Consider the following 17,190-nt stretch of genomic DNA (forward strand, 5'->3'; position numbering starts at 1 on the left):
TTTTTGAATCTTGCCCTCGCAGAGTCTACCAATGTTTTATGCGCCTACGACCTGTCGTCCTCAGCACGGGTATCTGAGAAACACAAAATGACGCCACCTCTTCTTAAACCACTCTCTTCACCTCGAAAAATCTGCGAAGCCACCACACCTGGAAAACGGACTCTCCGATGACCAGACCAATAACGAACAGGTTCCACCACTTCACTCTGCTGTTGGTGCTCTCGGCGGTGTTACGGTGGGTGCGCTCGCGGATGACGATGTAGGACTGCTCGTCCTTGACCTGAGCGAGGAGTTCGGAGAGGTGACGGACTGAGAGCGTGCAAGTGTTAGTTCAATTACTTGCTCGGGGCTGTCCCTGACCACCAATCATCGTTTTCTACTTACCTTCAGTCTCGAGGGGGTCGGCGGGCACGTCAGTCTCGCTGACGTAGACAATACCGTGGACGTTGAAGGAAACCTCCTTGCTGTGGGCGCCCCAGTGCTCGTTGCCGAAGCAGTATGTGTATTTTCCGTCGTGCTTGGCATCAAAGGAGAAGTCACCGTTGGAAACGCTCTTGTCGAAGGTCTCGTACTGACCCTGAGGGTTTGTGATCTGCAAAGGGAGTTGCTAGTCAGCTTCACGTCATGCAATTGCGCGCCAGCTTCGCGCCTCGGCAGGCGATGCTCTATTCTCTTACCCAGAAGTCGATGTCCAGGTTGCCGGCACTGCCAAACTCGCGGTCGCCGACCTGGAAGGTGACGGTCATCTTGTCATCGCGGTGCAGCGTCTCATGGAAGCACTCGCGGCCATGGGCGGGTAGCGCAATGTTGTGGGCCAAAGCAGAGTGGGCGAAGCCAGCTGCAAGCAGCAGCTTGGCAACCGAAGGGAAGAACATGACGGGAGCTTCTTTGCAGGAGCTCTTTTCGGGAGTGGTTCGACGAGAGATGTTAGACGCGGCTGCTAATCAGGCGGGCACAGCAAAGTCGAGCTGTTGAGTTCAAGAGGTAGGCAAAGTTCAGGGCCGGGGGAAAAGGAGCGACGTTGGTTTGTGTCCAGGCTGTTCTCCAGATCGGTTCCTAGACGTGATCCCTGTTCCTTGAGTCTGGACACTTTGGCGAAGTCTGGTTGGACTTGAGGCTGATCCATAAGGGGACTAGCGTAAGCACCGCAAAGGACCGATGCTTTTCCGACGGCTCGAAAGGTGTAGGTACTAAGATAATCAACAGAGGACCCCTGCACGTGATGCGGGTACTTTGTGCTTTAGAAGGGTCTCCAGTAGTCAACAGCGCTGGAGGAGGTGGGCACAGGGAGAACAGGCACGGATCAGGTAGCTCCAAGTGGCGTGGGCTGGTGGTGCAGGCAAAACATGACAGCGTGGGCAGTTTAAGGTGATTTGTCCAGGGCCAGAGAGAGGTACCGCCGATAGCATTCCGGGCGGGAGGTACCTTGACAGGCCAGAGGATGGCGTCCATTTGTAGCAGTGGTCAGGAAGAAGTGGAGACACGAAGTTTGAAAAACATGGCCCTTCTGGCTGCCAAAATCACCACCAACCTTGCCGAGCCGAACTTATCTTACCAGAGCCCACCCCCTCTGCTCGCCTCTATTCCACCTAAACCTCTTGACACTTGACTGTCTCCCCTCTTCACCGACAATCACGCCCACGACACCCCAAACCACCCCCTCCCTCTCTTTCTAGTCACTCTCCGTCGCAAGAGGGACACCGTGAAGAACGTGAGTAACTATCTTCATTTCCTGTCTCGTTTTGACTCGCCACTCTCCCAGCCTCCGTGTCATCTCCGCAGTCTGCTTTTCGGGTCCCATTCCCCTTCCTCGCCCCCCTCGGCCAAAGTTGCTCTTTCTCGTGCCTGCATTGGTCTGTCTGGTCTGGACACGACACCTCAGGATACGGTACAGTACAGACAAGACCGAGAAACCAACCCACCATACACCCCCCCACCAGCCCAAACCAATTCAATATCCCTATCCCCTATCCCTCCCTTCACGTCGCCTGTCCACATCCACTTTCTTCTATCACGCTGTCTCCTCCCATTTGCGAATTGCGGCAGCCTGGTCCTCAACTTTAACTTCGACCCGATCATCATCGAATCTTATCCGCCTTCTGGTCAGTGCCTAGGCAACCCTCCGTCAGTGTATCGATCCTACCCGCCTCACAAAATCTGTCCTTTCGGAGTTATCTCCAAATCGCTTTATATCCCGCCCGCACCAAAGCCTTTACTTCTCGACATCACCATAAATTGACTGAACTCGTCGCGCGTTTGCTAACACGCTCCGTCTTGCACAGGTTACTTCTTCCACTCCCCATACCCAACACTTAGACCTTCACTACAGTCCGAACCGCAATCATGGGTCTCGCGTTTTCCAAGATTTTCGACAAGCTTTGGGGAAAGAAGGAGATGAGAATTTTGATGGTTGGTCTCGACGCCGCCGGAAAGACCACGATTCTCTACAAGCTCAAGCTCGGTGAAATCGTTACGACGATTCCTACTATTGGTACGCAGATATGACACCTCACTCTCTACTCCGTGTCATCATCGGAAGTGGCGCAGCGCACCCCGCCATCGCTAGCACGTTGGCCCTGAGGCGAAGGATGGCGTGCTAACATCTACCAACCTTTCAGGCTTTAACGTCGAGACCGTCGAGTACAAGAACATTCAGTTCACCGTGTGGGATGTCGGTGGTCAGGACAAGATTCGTCCTCTCTGGAGACATTACTTCCAGAACACCCAGGGTATCATCTTCGTCGTCGACAGCAACGATCGCGACCGTATCGTTGAGGCCCGCGAGGAGCTCCAGCGCATGCTCAACGAGGATGAGCTGCGGGACGCCATCCTCCTGGTCTTCGCCAACAAGCAGGATTTGCCCGTGCGTTACTTTCCCAACCCAGCGACCGCATAATGGCTCCATTGATGAAGCACGCAACTAACATGCTCTTCCACAGAACGCCATGAATGCTGCCGAGATCACAGACAAGCTTGGCCTCCACTCCCTGAGACAACGCGCCTGGGTACGCCCCCCCTGAGCAAACAGAAATCAGAGCGCCGTCATGCTAACCCCTTTGACAGTACATCCAGTCCACCTGCGCCACCTCCGGTGATGGTCTCTACGAGGGTCTCGAGTGGCTCGCCACCACCCTCCGCAAGGCGGGACACCAGTAAATGCCGCGAAGAGAAGCCGAACGGACTCTCCTCTCTTCTGCTACTCTCTCACGTCGTCTCTGTTACGGTTGTAATTCGCACAGCTACCGGTCACAAGGCAATCGAATAGTCCATAACTCATTTTCTCGCATTTCCTCCCTCCGTCTATCCATCGCCTCCTCCCCATGGTGGTCCTGACATTACGTGAGCCACACTCCACTGGCATTCTCTTGACGCAGCAAGCACATTCTGGTCTCATAAGGACAAGTTTCGTTTTGGAAGAAAGGGGGCGTCTTGGGTTGGGAAATCTGTACAGTTCTCGCAGCAACTCTATACGTTTGCCCGTCTAAAAGTGGCGGGGAAGCCTACTCATGAACCCTGGCTTTGCCTTTCCTTCAAACTCCATGAATTGGTGTTTCTGCTCTTTTGGTGGTTTCAGTTGCCTACCATTCTCGGTAGGGGTGGGATGAGACATGGACTTGACGATGTTCTTTACGATTGGTTGGTCCCCCTATAAGGGGCAGTTTGCCTGCTTTACCTCCAGTCTTTCGTCTTTTGTTGTTAGGTATGGAGGGGTTCAGGTAGTTTCTAGCCTTGAGTTGGGACAGAATCGTTATAGACTTGTCTTCATTTGTTTAACCTCTCTAGGTTGTGTGGTGCCTGCAACCACAAGACTTTTCGTTGCCTCCTCCCGGTCCTGCGGTGATGACGTTTCATTCGGTCACACTCCTGCCTCCAATCTGGTCGAGGCCAGGCAGGCAAAAGGTAAAATGCCGCGGCTCCACCAGCAAGGCCTCTATCTGGAATGATGTCTTGCATGCCTGCTGCTACGGGCACTTCTGTGTCACAGGGATTATGGCAGAAGCTTATCGAAGACAGCAGGCTTCACCTAAAATGCGGACGGGGGCGTGCAAGGATCGGTAAGTACTATACAATATTGGTAGTGCATTCAATGGGATAATGGGTATGTAGCAGGTACAGTCTGTATACAGTACAATCTCCAGGGTTATTGTTGCGTTGCTCTTTGTGAACGCTTGCTTGCTTTATGAGAGGGGAAATCCTTCCTCTTGTCTTTCATATCCTCCGTACACACAAGGCCCTTCCCTCTCTTGTTCCGGAAAAGAAAGGAAACAAATACAAAATAGTCGTACATCGTGATTACATTGGTTATTATGATGTCTTGTCCTGGGCCACCACATCGAGCCCTGAGTTGTCCTCCTTGATAGAGACCACCGCTGTGTCACCGGACCGCAGCTCGCCGCGGATGATCTTGTCGGCAAGGCCGTTACCAATCTCGTTGGTAATGAGGCGGTTGAGCGGCCTGGCGCCGAACTTTGGGTCGTAGCCTCGCTCGGCGAGCCAATCGCGAACCTCACCGCTGACGCTGAGGACGATGCGCTTATCGTCGAGGCGCTGCTGCAACTCGCGCAGGCGGATGTCGACGATGTCGCGGAGGGCGGTGAGAGCGAGGCGTTTGAAGACGATGAATGAGTCAATCCGGTTGAGGAACTCAGGCGGGTAGTTGGCGGCGACAACGTCCATGACGGCCTTGCGGACCGACGGGTCGATTTCGCCCCCGGCAGTCTCCTTGTACGGGTGCATCGTATTCGCGCCGACAAGGATATCGGCGCCGAGGTTGGACGTCAGCACGATAATAGTGTTGCGGAAGTCCACCTTGTGGCCCTGCGCGTCGGTGAGATAGCCCTCGTCGAGAACTTGTAGGAGGAGTGCCGAGATGTCGCGGTGCGCCTTCTCGAACTCGTCAAACAGGAGGACGGCGTAGGGTTTGCGACGGACGGCCTCGGTGAGCTGGCCGGCGTCTTCATAGCCGACGTAGCCGGAGGGTGCTCCGATGAGGCGGGAGATGGTGTGCTTCTCCTGGAACTCGCTCATGTCAAAGCGGACGACGGCCGACTCAGTCGAGAAGAGGAAGCCTGCGAGCTTCTTGCAGAGCTCCGTCTTGCCGACGCCAGTTGGTCCAAGGAAAAAGAAGGACGCGAGCGGCCTGTTCTCGCCGCTCAGGCCGGCACGCTGGAGGCGCACAGCGTTGGAGACGGCCTTGATGGCCTCGTCTTGGCCACGGACCGCCTCGCGGAGGGTATCTTCCATGTGCACCAGTTTCTCGACGTGACCGGAGGTGAGCTTGGAGACGGGAATGCCGGTGACCCTCGACACGACGGCCGCGATGTCATCGGCGGTGACGGCATCGTGAACGAGGGTGTCCCCTGTCTTCTCGCCGTCCTTGGGAATCTTCTGCTCGAGGGTAGGGATGACACTGTACCTCAACTCGGAGGCGCGTCCGAAGTTGCCCTCTCTCTGTGCCTGTTCGAGTTCGATCCTGGCCTTGTCCAGGTCCTCTTGGGTCTTCTTGACGGCGTCGATCTCGGCACGCTCTGCCTCCCAGCGCTTTGTGAGCTGAGCCATCTCGTCCTCATACTGCTTCAAGTCCGCTTGCAGCTTTTCGCGGCGCTCTTGGCTGGCCACGTCCTTCTCCTTGCGCAAGCTCTCGAGTTCGATCTGGATGGTCATGATCTTCTGGTCGAGAGCCATTATGTCTTCGGGTTTCGATTCATGCTCGAGTTTAAGATGACTCGCGGCTTCGTCCATCAGGTCGATGGCCTTGTCCGGGAGGAATCGGTCGGTGATGTAGCGGTTGGAATAGGTGGCAGCGGCCACGAGGGCACCATCAGTGATGCGTACACCGTGATGGACCTCGTACTTGTCCTTAATGCCGCGAAGAATGCTGATGGTATCCTGGACTGTGGGTTCGTTGACAATAATCGGTTGGAATCTCCGTGCAAGGGCGACGTCCTTCTCAATCAAGCGGTACTCGTCCATGGTGGTGGCACCACAGCATTGAAGCTCACCACGCGCAAGCGCCGGCTTTAACAGGTTACTCGCATCGATCGACCCTTCGGCCTTGCCGAGGCCGAGCAGCGTGTGCAGCTCATCAATGAAGAGGATAACTTCGCCTTCCGCCTGCTGGACCTCGGTCAAGACCTTTTTCAGCCTTTCCTCAAAGTCGCCCCGGAATTTGGCACCCGCTATGAGCGAGCCTAAGTCCAGGGCAATAACACGCTTATTCTTGATGCTCTCTGGGACGTCGCCACGCACGATTCTCAGTGCGAGGCCCTCTAGGATGGCCGTCTTGCCCGTGCCGGCCTTTCCAATCACGACTGGGTTGTTCTTAGTCCGGCGTGAGAGGATTTGAATGGTCCTCTGAATCTCAGCGTCTCTTCCGATGACCGGGTCTAGCTTTCCTTCCTTGGCCTTGGCCGTCAGGTCGATACCAAACTGCTCGAGCGCCGGCTTCTCAGGCTCACCACCCATGTTCATGCGGTGGGTGCCGCCGGGGGGGTGAGGTCTTCCATTTGCATATGTACGAATCGCAATCGTAGGTAGGAGGTTGCCACTGTGTCTGAGGGCTGGGGACTTGCTGAATATGGCTCTTGAGATTAAGCGTGTAGATCTCGGTGATGATGACCCGACAATGCGCCGGGCCGATGAGATGAACTGCCTTCTGGCTTGCATTGTCTACTACTGGCGTATAAACCGGGTATCGCAAATCTTCATCCAAAGAACAATGCGAGACATGCAAATGACTGGGAACGTTAAGACCCGTTACCCCTTATATCATCAGGCCACTCGTTGTTGTCGTCACCAAGTTGGGCGATTTTACCTGTACGTTCTCGCACTTTCGGCGGCGTCTAGCATATTCGGAAGCTTTATCTTATCACCACGTGGTCCATGCGCATGACGGAATGATGGAGCACCACCTCCTTTTCGCCCACCTTGAATTAAGTACCAATTCAGAGAAGTCGTTGGAGCAAAAACAGCAATAGTGGTGATGCAGGACGAGTAATCAATAAGAGAGATTGACAGAAGGGTAATCGTTTCGGGCTTTGTGTAAGCCGCTTGGCATGCCTTGCCTAGAAATGCACTTCATTTTCGTTATTTTTTGTTGACGTCTAGTGACATACATCCGTTGGCCAGCTACCTAGATACCTGCTGCACCTCACCTGGGGATTCCATTGGGGTTCCATCAACTCGAAAGGTCTGGGCTCGGAAAATCGGAAGCCGTATCCCCCGGCCGAATAGGTTTTTGTTTTTTTTCCCCCCTCCTGCTGTCTGTTGGAAAAAAAAGGCGGGTACGCACACCGCCTGCCCAATTAGTGCCATTGAACGTACCGAAGGCAATGGTATCCACTCTAGCGAATCGAGACTAGCGCGTAAGAGGGTAGGCCCTATACACAGGAATTTCGAATTTCACTGCTGAGTCTCTCTCCCGAATCGACAAGCGAAGCTAACCTCTGATCGAGAAATAACCACTTCTTCTTTTTCGTTCACGATCCCCTATTCCCGCTAACCACCACAGCCCTCAACGAGGACCGAGAGCAACCATGTCGGCGAAGACGGAATCCACGACCAAGAAGTTCGGCTCGTCGACTCGGGTCGTGCCCGCCCCCTCCCAGAAGGCGCAGAAGTGGTACAACGCCGACGATGAGCCCGAGGCCAAGAAGGTGAGTTATTGCTACAATCCACGAGTGCTGCGCCTGCTTCATGCACCAATGGAGGGGACAATTGTCATCGCGAGCGGTCTTTTGGAGGAAACATTCGAGGAGGAACCTGGCAACCCGAGCGCAACACATCGAAACACGATACAAGAGGAGGAAAAGAAAAGATATCGGAGGGCTTCCAAAGCGGACAAGAGAATGCCACAACGCCAAAAATCGACTACGCAATCGCGATCCGACACGCAAGAAAGACAATCGAGATGATGGAAAGAAGACGCTCGTGGCTGGAATGACATGTCCCTCCACAAGCGAAGGCGATAAGCGCACACAATATGAGGCGACAGCGATACTAACCACCTTCAACATAGGTCCGCAAGGCCATCCGCCCCTGGGCCCCTCGCAAGACCCTTCAGCCCGGAACCATCCTGATCCTTCTCGCCGGTCGCTTCCGCGGCAAGCGCGTCGTCCTCCTGAAGACCCTCGACCAGGGTGTCCTCCTCGTCACCGGCCCCTTCAAGATCAACGGCGTCCCCCTCCGCCGCGTCAACTCCCGCTACGTCATCGCCACATCCTACAAGGTCGACATCTCCGGCGTCGACTCCCAGAAGATTGAGGAGATCTCGCAACCCAAGTACTTCACCGCCGACAAGGCCAAGAAGCAGGTCGGCGAGGACGCCTTCTTCAAGCAGGGAGAGAAGCCCCAGGTACGATTTACATCACACGCACAGCCACGATATGAAACCGCCCTACTGGCCCTCGGCTGGCTGGAAGGGCGGGATTTTGACATGACACGCGAGGAATAGAAAACTGACGGGTCGTTCTACGTTACAGAAGAAGGAGGTCAACAGCAGCCGTGCGGCTGACCAGAAGGCCGTCGACAAGGCCCTGCTCGCCAGCATCAAGAAGGTTGACATGCTCGCCTCCTACCTGGCGAGTTCCTTCAGCCTGCGCAAGGGTGACAAGCCCCACGAGATGACCTGGTAAACAGTCTTTTTCTCCGGCTGGTTTGATCTGGGTTCGTTGACGTGAGGTGCTTGTTCCGCCTGTTGCCGCGCTGCTTTCATGAATGAAAGGTAGCAAGGTTCGGAAGGGGAAAACAAAAGACTCGGGGAAGGGAAATGGGAACCAAAAATAAGAACACACATTTTTTCTTCGACCCCAGGTTTCTTTTCTTGCGGTTGAGAACATGGTTGTTGTAGACGACGAAGAACTTATGGCTGCGGGCTGGGCTGGTTTTGCCAATTGCATTTGGAAGTCGACGGCATCGGTCACATTTGGCGTCTGTAATGAGGTTCTTCAAATCCAACACACAAAGAAGATAAACCTATCTCGTCCACGAAACGTACAACCCCCACGGCGCAGCACCCGCCACGCACCCACAAACCCCCGCCGGGGAAAGGACTTTGCCAACAAAAGAAGAAGAAAATGGATGATGACAAAACTTGCTTGCATTGAAGAACGGAAAACAGGGCCCGAGAGTTACATGAGAGGCGTGGGCTTGTCCGGGAACATAAGTTGACTGGGCAATTTCCGCCTCCATGGTTTTGTGATAGACAGCGCCCACGTCACACTTTCAATGCAATGATCTCCCCTCCCGTTCTGCTGGCATTGCTATTAAAATGCGTATTTCATGTAATCCTGCCCCCTCTACTGATTTTTGTCTTTCTACTCTTGGTGCCTCACAGCTTGGCAGCTGTCATGTTGGATCCTGAGCTTAGTCACAACTCGCGGTCGACCCAGCTTTGGATCATGCCGGCTGGGGACGCCTCGTAGTGCTTCAGGCTGACCTTACCCGATGCCTCGTCTAGGAAGGTGTTGGCCTGGACAAAGACCTTGCGGGGCTGCTTGTTCTTCAGGACAACATTCCTAGCCTTGGTGCCCCAGAAGTCCATGTCGACGTCGGTCATCTCCTTATAGAAGGCGGTGCCGTTGTCGACGTCGGCAGTGGCCTTGTACACGTGAAGTTTCTGGAGGTACTTGCCCACGGCTATGAAGAGTTAGCATCATCATGTGCCCGGATCTTACTGGGTTTCTGAGAACTAACCATCGCGACCAGTAGTCAAAATCTTGGAACGGTCGAGTTTGATCTCGAGGTCAGACAAGTCGTCGTTCTTGTACTCCAATTTACAGAAGTCATCGCCAGCTTGGAGGAAGCACTGGAGGATGATCAGTACAAATAACCAAGGGACAACCCACACCATCACCACTACTAACCTGCAGGATGGAGAAACGAGCTTGGGAGTGCGCTTGACCCCACTTCTGGCTCTTGGGGTCCCACATCTCCAGAGCGACAAGACCGGCACGGGCCATCTGCAAGTAAGCAGCATACAAGACGTTGCCGGCCTCGTTGTTGATGTCTGTGGTTCCGTCGCCAAAGCCGAAGATCTTGAGAACAGGGAACTCGCAACTAAACCTATGTCAGCCAATGGACCGTGAGAGAAAGCTCGGTATCCTTACCCAAGGTACATGGCAACAAGCTCGGCACGGCACTCCTCGTACGAAGCAGCAAGACTGCCGAAGACGGACCCCCAGGTCTGACCAGGCTTGTACCAAGTGGTAACAGGCTTGTTGGTTAACGGGCTGATGGGGGGTTTCTTCTCGTCGAAGTTGAATGTCCCAGGAGAGGTCTCCTGGAGGAGCTTGCCACAACCGTGGCCTGATCTCATTAGTGCCATTCTGGTATCAGTAACAAGAGGACTCACCGGTCAGCTCGTGCAGTCCGACCTGGACCTCAAAGGCGGGGTCTCTGTACTTGTGGTACAGCTCCAAGTCTGCTTCCGAGATGAATGGGATCTTCTCGTTGGGGGCCTTGGCGCTCAGAACGTTGCCAAGGGAAACATTTTTGAAGCCCTCCGTCTGCCTAATGTCATCGTAGTTGGGGCTAGACACCAGTTAGTATCGTTGTTGACTTGCGCGGAAAGAACTCGAAGGCCGTGGTTGAAAACCACTTACATGTTGATTCCGGCAGGAATGCCAGACCCTAGCATCACAAGTCAGGATCGCCACAAGAAATTTATCGGTTTTTACATACCCGCAAATGTCAGAACCTCAAGAGACGTGAAATCGGGAGAAAGGAACTTGTCCTTCTCGAAATCTTTGCTCCAAGGAAGCAGAGGAATCAACTTGGGTGCAGATGAGACAAGCTCGCCGAAAGCACGAGTACGCTCAACTGTGACATGTTGAGCAATGAGGTCCTTGTTACAGACTTATATGAGACTTACGGTTGACAACTGCAGGTGGTCAGTATTTTCTGTCCAGAAGGAGAAAGAAGAAGAAGAAACGAGCCGAGCACATACCTGAAGCAAAGCCCTCCCACTCGCCACGGATGCCCGCGGGATCTCTATAGGTTTCAATAAAACCAATGTTTGACTCAACCTAGACTCGACCGTTAGATCAGAGCTGCTGCGGATATTCCGTGCCACTCACCATGGGACCCTTGTCTCTAATCCAGTATCTCTGGCTGTCCTTGAAGTCAAGCAGAGAGCCGGACGTGAAGGACTTCGCATAAGCCTCATGCATCTTCGCCTGGGTCTCGTTATCGCTGTTCTCTTGCGCCTTCTTGATGTACTCCGAAATGGCCTTCATCTCTGCAGCATAGTCTCCGTACACCAGCTTGATCGCCTTGTCCTTGAGAAGGCCATCCTCGAACTGGAACTCAGTCTGCTTGCCGGTATCACCTCCATCAGCGGGAACAGTGGTGACGGCAGACGCAATGAGCAGCTCGAAAGAACCCTCCTTGGTCTTGCGGAGACGGGTGTTCTCGGGAAGGAGGCCCTTCTTCTCCATCCATGCGGACACGGCCTCAATCTCATCCTTGGTAATGTGAGGGGAGTCGGGGTAGTAGGTAGTCATGTGGCCCTTGTCAGGATATCCAAGGTGCATCAGAGATTGCTTGTCGGAGCTGAAGATGGCGCCGTTGGTTGCCTTGTAGAAACGCTCAGCCTCGGGCGAGGTGGCAGCAAGAGCTGCAAAGGTCTTCTCCTCAGCTCTAGGAATAAATTTGGCGTCGCCGAAGCTCTTGTAGTTGCCGTTGTTTCCCAAGAACTGGGCAGCATACTCAAGGAAGTAAGTCAACTGGGTCTCATCGACACCGGCCTTCTTGGCGAGGCCGCTCCAATCGCCTCCGCTAGACTTGTGCAAGGCAACTATGAAGTCGTAGATGGGCTCGGATTCAGGGGAAAGCTGTCTGAGCACAATGCGGGTGCCAGCAAATGAGGCTCTAGAGGTGTTGATTAGCTCCCACACCTCATATAGCTCGGCGTATCCAACGCCGGAGGACTTGATTACACAACATCACGAGTGGAAGGATCTCCTTACTTGCTGATGAAGTGCGCATAGCGCTTCTGCTTGTCGGTGAGAGGCTCAAAGTGCTTCTCAATCTCCAGTCTCACGACCGAGGGCGGCGCATCAGCCAGGTAGTGAGTGAGCTCCTGGGCATTCATGGTGGAAAATCTCTGCCGGCAGGGTTTCGCAAACAGGAGAAAGTGGTTTCTAGGTCTGACAGTCTTGAGGGAAGTGTGAGTTGAGGAAGAAGCAACTCGCAACGAGGTCAGCCTCTGGAGGGCGGAAATGGATGAAACCCGCATGAGGAGTCGAGATAGTACGGGCTGGTCATTGGTCAATGATGAGGAGGATGAGCAGACGGCAACAGTGTTCAGACGCAGCCAACAGCGGGGAAGAGCCCCGCGAGCTGTATCAGCAGGTGTGCAGTTTGCACATGGTGCGAGCCACAGTCATTGTTTCTAAGACGGAACAGGCTGTGGCGCGTCGTGGCTTGGTAGATACGCATTGCCAGCGATTGGCTGAAAGCACCAGATTTTGGAAACAGCCTGTGAGGATAGCATCTTAGCCTGTTAATTTTGATATGCCTCAGGAACCCGAGCACCTTCCCAAACGGGCATAGAGGTGGACCAGGGCATTGGGAGCTTCAGCCACAATGAGGGGCAATTCAGGGACTTTTGTTAATGGGACGACTTATTCTTACACCAAAGCAGAAGGAGGGGCAAATGAGCAAAAAAACAACCAAAAAAAGACGAGGACATTCCCATCAGAACATTTCATCACGCACTGTAGTCTTCAACCTAGGGTCAATACGTGGGGGGGCCGGTGGGGGGACCCGAGGCTAGACGTGGGCATCTCTTTGGAGTCGTGAGTCGACTTCGGATTACACATACAGTGCCAGGTTAGACGCCTCTTTACAGCAAGAAGGGTTTCCCCATTCATTCTACCTTGAACTAAAAGAGCTGGCTGATAGTATTAGCACCTGATCGGGTTGATTTTTTTTTATATTTTTTTCTATTCTCATTTTCTGCTGTAATAAGACTTTTTGACCTAGTACTGTAGCACGCCCCTGTAGTAGATATCACATGGGTAGATGATTTGACGCTATATCCAGAGGCGACAGCGTAACTTTTAATCAGTATTAGTTTTACGGAGTTCCAGCAATATCATCACTCGTAATACTTGCTCTTTAAGTAAGGGTTCAAGCCTGGCTAGTCATCTACGACCAGGTGGCTCACCGTTATGTCTTGGCCGAGATTCAAGCGCTGTGTAAACATCATTGGCGACAAACCAAGCCGGGGACGGAGGTGAGAAGATAATTCTATGACAGAATCCCGACATATCAAAAAGATATGGATTCCTGTTCCGATACCGCATTGCTCACCGAGGGTGTTCAGTGTCTACATTTTTACCTGCCATTTGCAGAGTGCACCTGTCGGGTATCCTTGCATGCATGCTTTTGGAGACCAATGGGAGACTTCGCTGGGATCGACAGGTTTGCGCGGGCAGGCTGCATAAGCAGGCTGCAGAGTGCCCGTATCGAGGCTTGCCTGCAGGTAGCAATGCGACCAGGTTTGTTTTGCGATATGTGACATGAACCACCGATGGGCTTGTACAGTATACTTAGCTATTGTCTCGCCGCTGGTTGTCGTGATTTAGGGCAGGTCGGGTGGTCAATGCTGTCAAGAGCGGCTTTGAACGGCTTTCATTGCACAGAACTTGGATTTGGTGGCTGCTAGGCTTATATGTCTTGTCATCAACGCTGAGGAGCCCGCTCGATAAGACTCGGCCGAAGGGATGCATGGGGGACAATTAATAGCTGCCGTCTCATAGGCCCGCGTCGGTTTTCGAGTACTTCCACGTTATCATTCGACAGCACTGGCAACAGGAGGGAGATTGCTTTCCTCATGCAGTGTCAGCAAAGCAAGACTAAGTGTCGTGTCAAGATCTCATCGAGAGCTGAGCCCCTGACGAAGAAGGCAGCTGGATAATGGTCATCAAGCAGCATCACTTATTTGTCCTGCACTTTCGCGAATCACAAGGACATCGGCAATGCTGCTGCGTCTGCTGTAGGACGGATGCGGGCGGATCCCGCCCACAGGAGAGACGCATCGACCCGGCCGGGAAGGGGAGCCGCAGGCGCTGCGTGCCACGTCGAATTTGGCCGAGTTCTCGCCCGGGGAAGCGAGGAAAGATTCCGGGGTTTCCGAATGTTCGGACCATCTGCCTTGGCGTCTTGAAGCCAGCTTAAGCGCCCATGAAACTGAACACGGTGACATGGATTGCTCAGACTGAGGGGGTCACCGGGGAACATCCGCCTTGCCTCCGTGGCTTGATTCCGGAAAGGCTCATCAAGTTTCACTCGCCGCCTTGCATTCGTTATTTACCCTGTAGGGGCAATAGGGTGTTGAACAGAGCCATACGTCGTGTGCATTGCGCTTGTCCCCTCCAAGATTTCATCGTGGGCGGCTTGCCGTTTGACTTGATGCCTCGCATAAGCTAGCGCAGTACGCCGTTGGGGCTAGAGACGAGGGATCATGGCGCACGTCGCATGCCTTTGATACGGGATGAGACAGTCAGGAGGGGTTGTCGCAACCCTCGCAGCCCGGATGCCATTCGATGTGTTGGGTAGAGTACGTGGACAGCAAGACAGCCTTCTGTTGGGGCTGATTGCAGGGCGGAATTGACGCTGTAAAGATGGTCTCACAGCTAGTGGCTGGAAATCTCACACCGACAACTCCATCTCATAGGGGGGAATGAGCCGACCAATACGGGAAATATTCGCATGATTAGTGTTTAATTCCGCTCATCGTTGATAGACTCTGGCGGTTTGGCATCAAGCAAACGTCATGAGACATGTAGCCGGACAGTGGTTGGGATGGTTAGTGGTGGGGGGGCAGGAGGAGGACGGGGCACTGCTGCGCTACCGTCCGTGGGATGAGTGAGTGGTATAGTAGTTATTATGCGGTGGAATGGATGTGCAACAATGTGGTGTAATCGCGAATTCAGTCGATGCCAAAAAGCCGAGCCGATGCATGGTCCAACACGCAGATAGGTAAATCACCTAGTTAGAAGGAACGGGCGTACCCCGCTGAGTAGTAAGTCAGCTGCCGCATCACCAGAGCGGTGAGGGGCCGCCGAATGAACGGCACTGCAACGTTTCTACTCGTATCGGTACTAAGCGGTAGGGAGCACGACCTCAAGACTTTGGGAAAAAACAAAAACCCCTCATCCTTGTTCGCTCGCGTGCTATATTCCCCTGACCGTTGGGCCGGGTTCGATGTTGGGGGGGACCTGGCGGCGGGGAGTGATCTGGAGCGACCTACGGAGTAGTGCAACCCACTTGGAGAAGGCGGTCGAAGACGGAGACGGGATGGAGATGTGAGGAGGAACTGGGGAGTCTTGGAGAAGAAAGGGGGGGGAGAAAAAAAAGAGAAAGAAAAAGAGAGATAGAGAGAGAAACCCAAGAACAGCGAGGGCTGGAGCAATTGCAGCAAGCAAACTTGTGACTAGAAGACCAGGGCCTAGCGGAGTCTTGGGGGAAGGCCCCGTCGACTGTGGGAAAGAGTGGACGGATGAGGGGGGAGCGAATTGTCTCTACTCCGTACTCCGTAGACTCTGGCCCCTTGGGGCCCGACGCATTCCGAATGGCTGGAACGAAGTCGGTGTGATGATGTACGTACAGCAAAACCACATTTCCCTCGGAACCTGAGCCGTGCCGAAGGACAGGGCAAGGCAAAACAAAAGACCGGAAGATGCCAGAGTCAGAGCACCTGCACGGTGCATCCCACCTCCAGGTTGATGACGAGAGTCCAGGGTGACTGACTGGCACTCGCTGTGTAGACCCTACATAGTAGTGTACATACTGGGCCCGGAAGCGTGGGGTGCCTGCCGCCTTACACCGTGATCCAGAGTTTGTTTGCACGGGCTCGTAGGTATGCAGTCAGTCGGGTCGGTGGTTTTCTTAGGGAGGCTTCGGATTCCGTTTGATTCGTAGGGGTTGGTAGTAAGCTGTTGTTTGAGAAGGCAGCTTGGAAAGTGTACCGAATCTCTCGAGACATCCGTGCCTGCTGCCAGCTCCCTGCCATAGTGGCTCTGTAAATAGGGCCTTGAATCACCGGATCAAAATCTAGGTAGTTTACATGAGAGCGAGGAAGTGCGAGAACTGCAATGCTTGGCTGCACGCGCATCGCCGACCCGTATGCGCGTCTTCCCTATGATGTAATAATAACAGCTCCTCGGTGCTTGCCCGAAAGCACTCATCCGCATTTTTTCCCTTTAGCTGGACGAGAGAGACGGACACTAGGTCTGCTGACCCGGGCTGGATCTGCACAAGAACACAGGTACCTGGGTAACCGCGGCTGAAGTTCGGGAAAGAGCTGGGCATGTTACGTCGGGGTCCCGATGCATCTGCCGCTGTCTCGTCTCGCCCGGCTGCTTGCTGGACTTAGTGAGCTAACTCGGGCTGCTGCATTGTGTGTCTCTTCTCTCGTCAGCCTCTGCGTTCCTGGCCAATCTGTTGTTTCCGGGGGGTTTGCTGCCCGTCATCGGGACAGAGTTTCCCACCCCCCACCGAGATGGTTGGAAAATGAAATTGTCGAGACCGGGTTTTTTTTCTTGCTTGTCGAGTGACCTCGCTCCTTTTCCCAGGCCCCTGTTTTGTTCAGGTAATTATTTCCTAGTGTCTGTCTGTTCTAGAAAAGGCCGTCCCCCCACGCTGCCCACTTTCTCTCCCTATGCACGAAGTACAGTACTCTCCACATCCCATCCGCGACACCCCCCCCCCCCCCCCTCCCCCGAACCGCCCTTCCTCTTGGCTCTGCGTCTCCGCCTTTGTTTTCTTTTTTCCATTTTTTTTTCTTACTATTCTTTTTGACCTTTCTTCGTCCCTAGCACCGTCATGTCTTTTGTCGGCGACCAACTAGATTCTCCCAACTTCCTGACCGAAACCCCCGTTCGCCAACCTTTTTGGGCCCGCGATACAAGGTTCTGCGCTTGCCGGCGCTGCTTTTTGCTACTTCTGTTCTTTTCGGCTACAGCAGCAACACCTCCTCTCCCCCTCCCCAGTTTTCTTTTCTTTTCTTGCTTTACCCTGCTATTGTGCTGCAACCGCAATGTAGTGTAAAGGGCATCAACGCAGGTCCTGCAGCCTCATGTTAATGACAGGAGTGACCTGTGTGCCTTTTACGGTCACCAGCGTTGCTGGTTCGACGGAAACGAGGGATCTCAATCATTGACAATGCCCCATCTATCGTCACAT

At 53.8% G+C, this 17,190-nt stretch overlaps 5 protein-coding genes across 5 annotated transcripts; 2 read left to right on the forward strand and 3 right to left on the reverse strand.

Moving 5' to 3' along the window:
- Positions 1 to 103: 103 nt before the first annotated feature.
- On the reverse strand, positions 104 to 875 carry GLRG_01624 (emp24/gp25L/p24 family/GOLD; the record flags this gene model as incomplete). Its single annotated transcript, XM_008092309.1, has 3 exons — positions 104 to 309; positions 385 to 592; positions 678 to 875. The coding sequence occupies 3 exons, from the start codon at positions 873 to 875 to the stop codon at positions 104 to 106; spliced, it is 612 nt and encodes a 203-aa protein (XP_008090500.1).
- A 1,468-nt stretch (positions 876 to 2,343) lies between these two features.
- Positions 2,344 to 3,156, forward strand: GLRG_01625 (ADP-ribosylation factor family protein; the record flags this gene model as incomplete). The annotated part of the gene is made up of 4 exons (XM_008092310.1): positions 2,344 to 2,491; positions 2,619 to 2,863; positions 2,940 to 3,005; positions 3,064 to 3,156. 4 exons carry the CDS (start codon positions 2,344 to 2,346, stop codon positions 3,154 to 3,156), a joined length of 552 nt encoding a protein of 183 aa, XP_008090501.1.
- A 1,149-nt stretch (positions 3,157 to 4,305) lies between these two features.
- On the reverse strand, positions 4,306 to 6,666 carry GLRG_01626 (ATPase; the record flags this gene model as incomplete). Its single annotated transcript, XM_008092311.1, has 1 exon — positions 4,306 to 6,666. The coding sequence occupies one exon, from the start codon at positions 6,664 to 6,666 to the stop codon at positions 4,306 to 4,308; it is 2,361 nt and encodes a 786-aa protein (XP_008090502.1).
- Positions 6,667 to 7,535: 869 nt separating this feature from the next.
- GLRG_01627 (ribosomal protein L6e) lies at positions 7,536 to 8,633 on the forward strand (the record flags this gene model as incomplete). The annotated part of the gene is made up of 3 exons (XM_008092312.1): positions 7,536 to 7,655; positions 8,018 to 8,353; positions 8,481 to 8,633. The coding sequence occupies 3 exons, from the start codon at positions 7,536 to 7,538 to the stop codon at positions 8,631 to 8,633; spliced, it is 609 nt and encodes a 202-aa protein (XP_008090503.1).
- A 734-nt stretch (positions 8,634 to 9,367) lies between these two features.
- Positions 9,368 to 12,091, reverse strand: GLRG_01628 (peptidase family M49; the record flags this gene model as incomplete). Its single annotated transcript, XM_008092313.1, has 10 exons — positions 9,368 to 9,636; positions 9,694 to 9,805; positions 9,864 to 10,056; positions 10,107 to 10,305; positions 10,352 to 10,530; positions 10,602 to 10,629; positions 10,681 to 10,818; positions 10,946 to 11,024; positions 11,076 to 11,868; positions 11,967 to 12,091. 10 exons carry the CDS (start codon positions 12,089 to 12,091, stop codon positions 9,368 to 9,370), a joined length of 2,115 nt encoding a protein of 704 aa, XP_008090504.1.
- Positions 12,092 to 17,190: the final 5,099 nt, after the last annotated feature.

This window comes from Colletotrichum graminicola (assembly GCF_000149035.1).
Source record: "Colletotrichum graminicola M1.001 genomic scaffold supercont1.4, whole genome shotgun sequence".
NCBI lineage: Eukaryota > Fungi > Ascomycota > Sordariomycetes > Glomerellales > Glomerellaceae > Colletotrichum > Colletotrichum graminicola.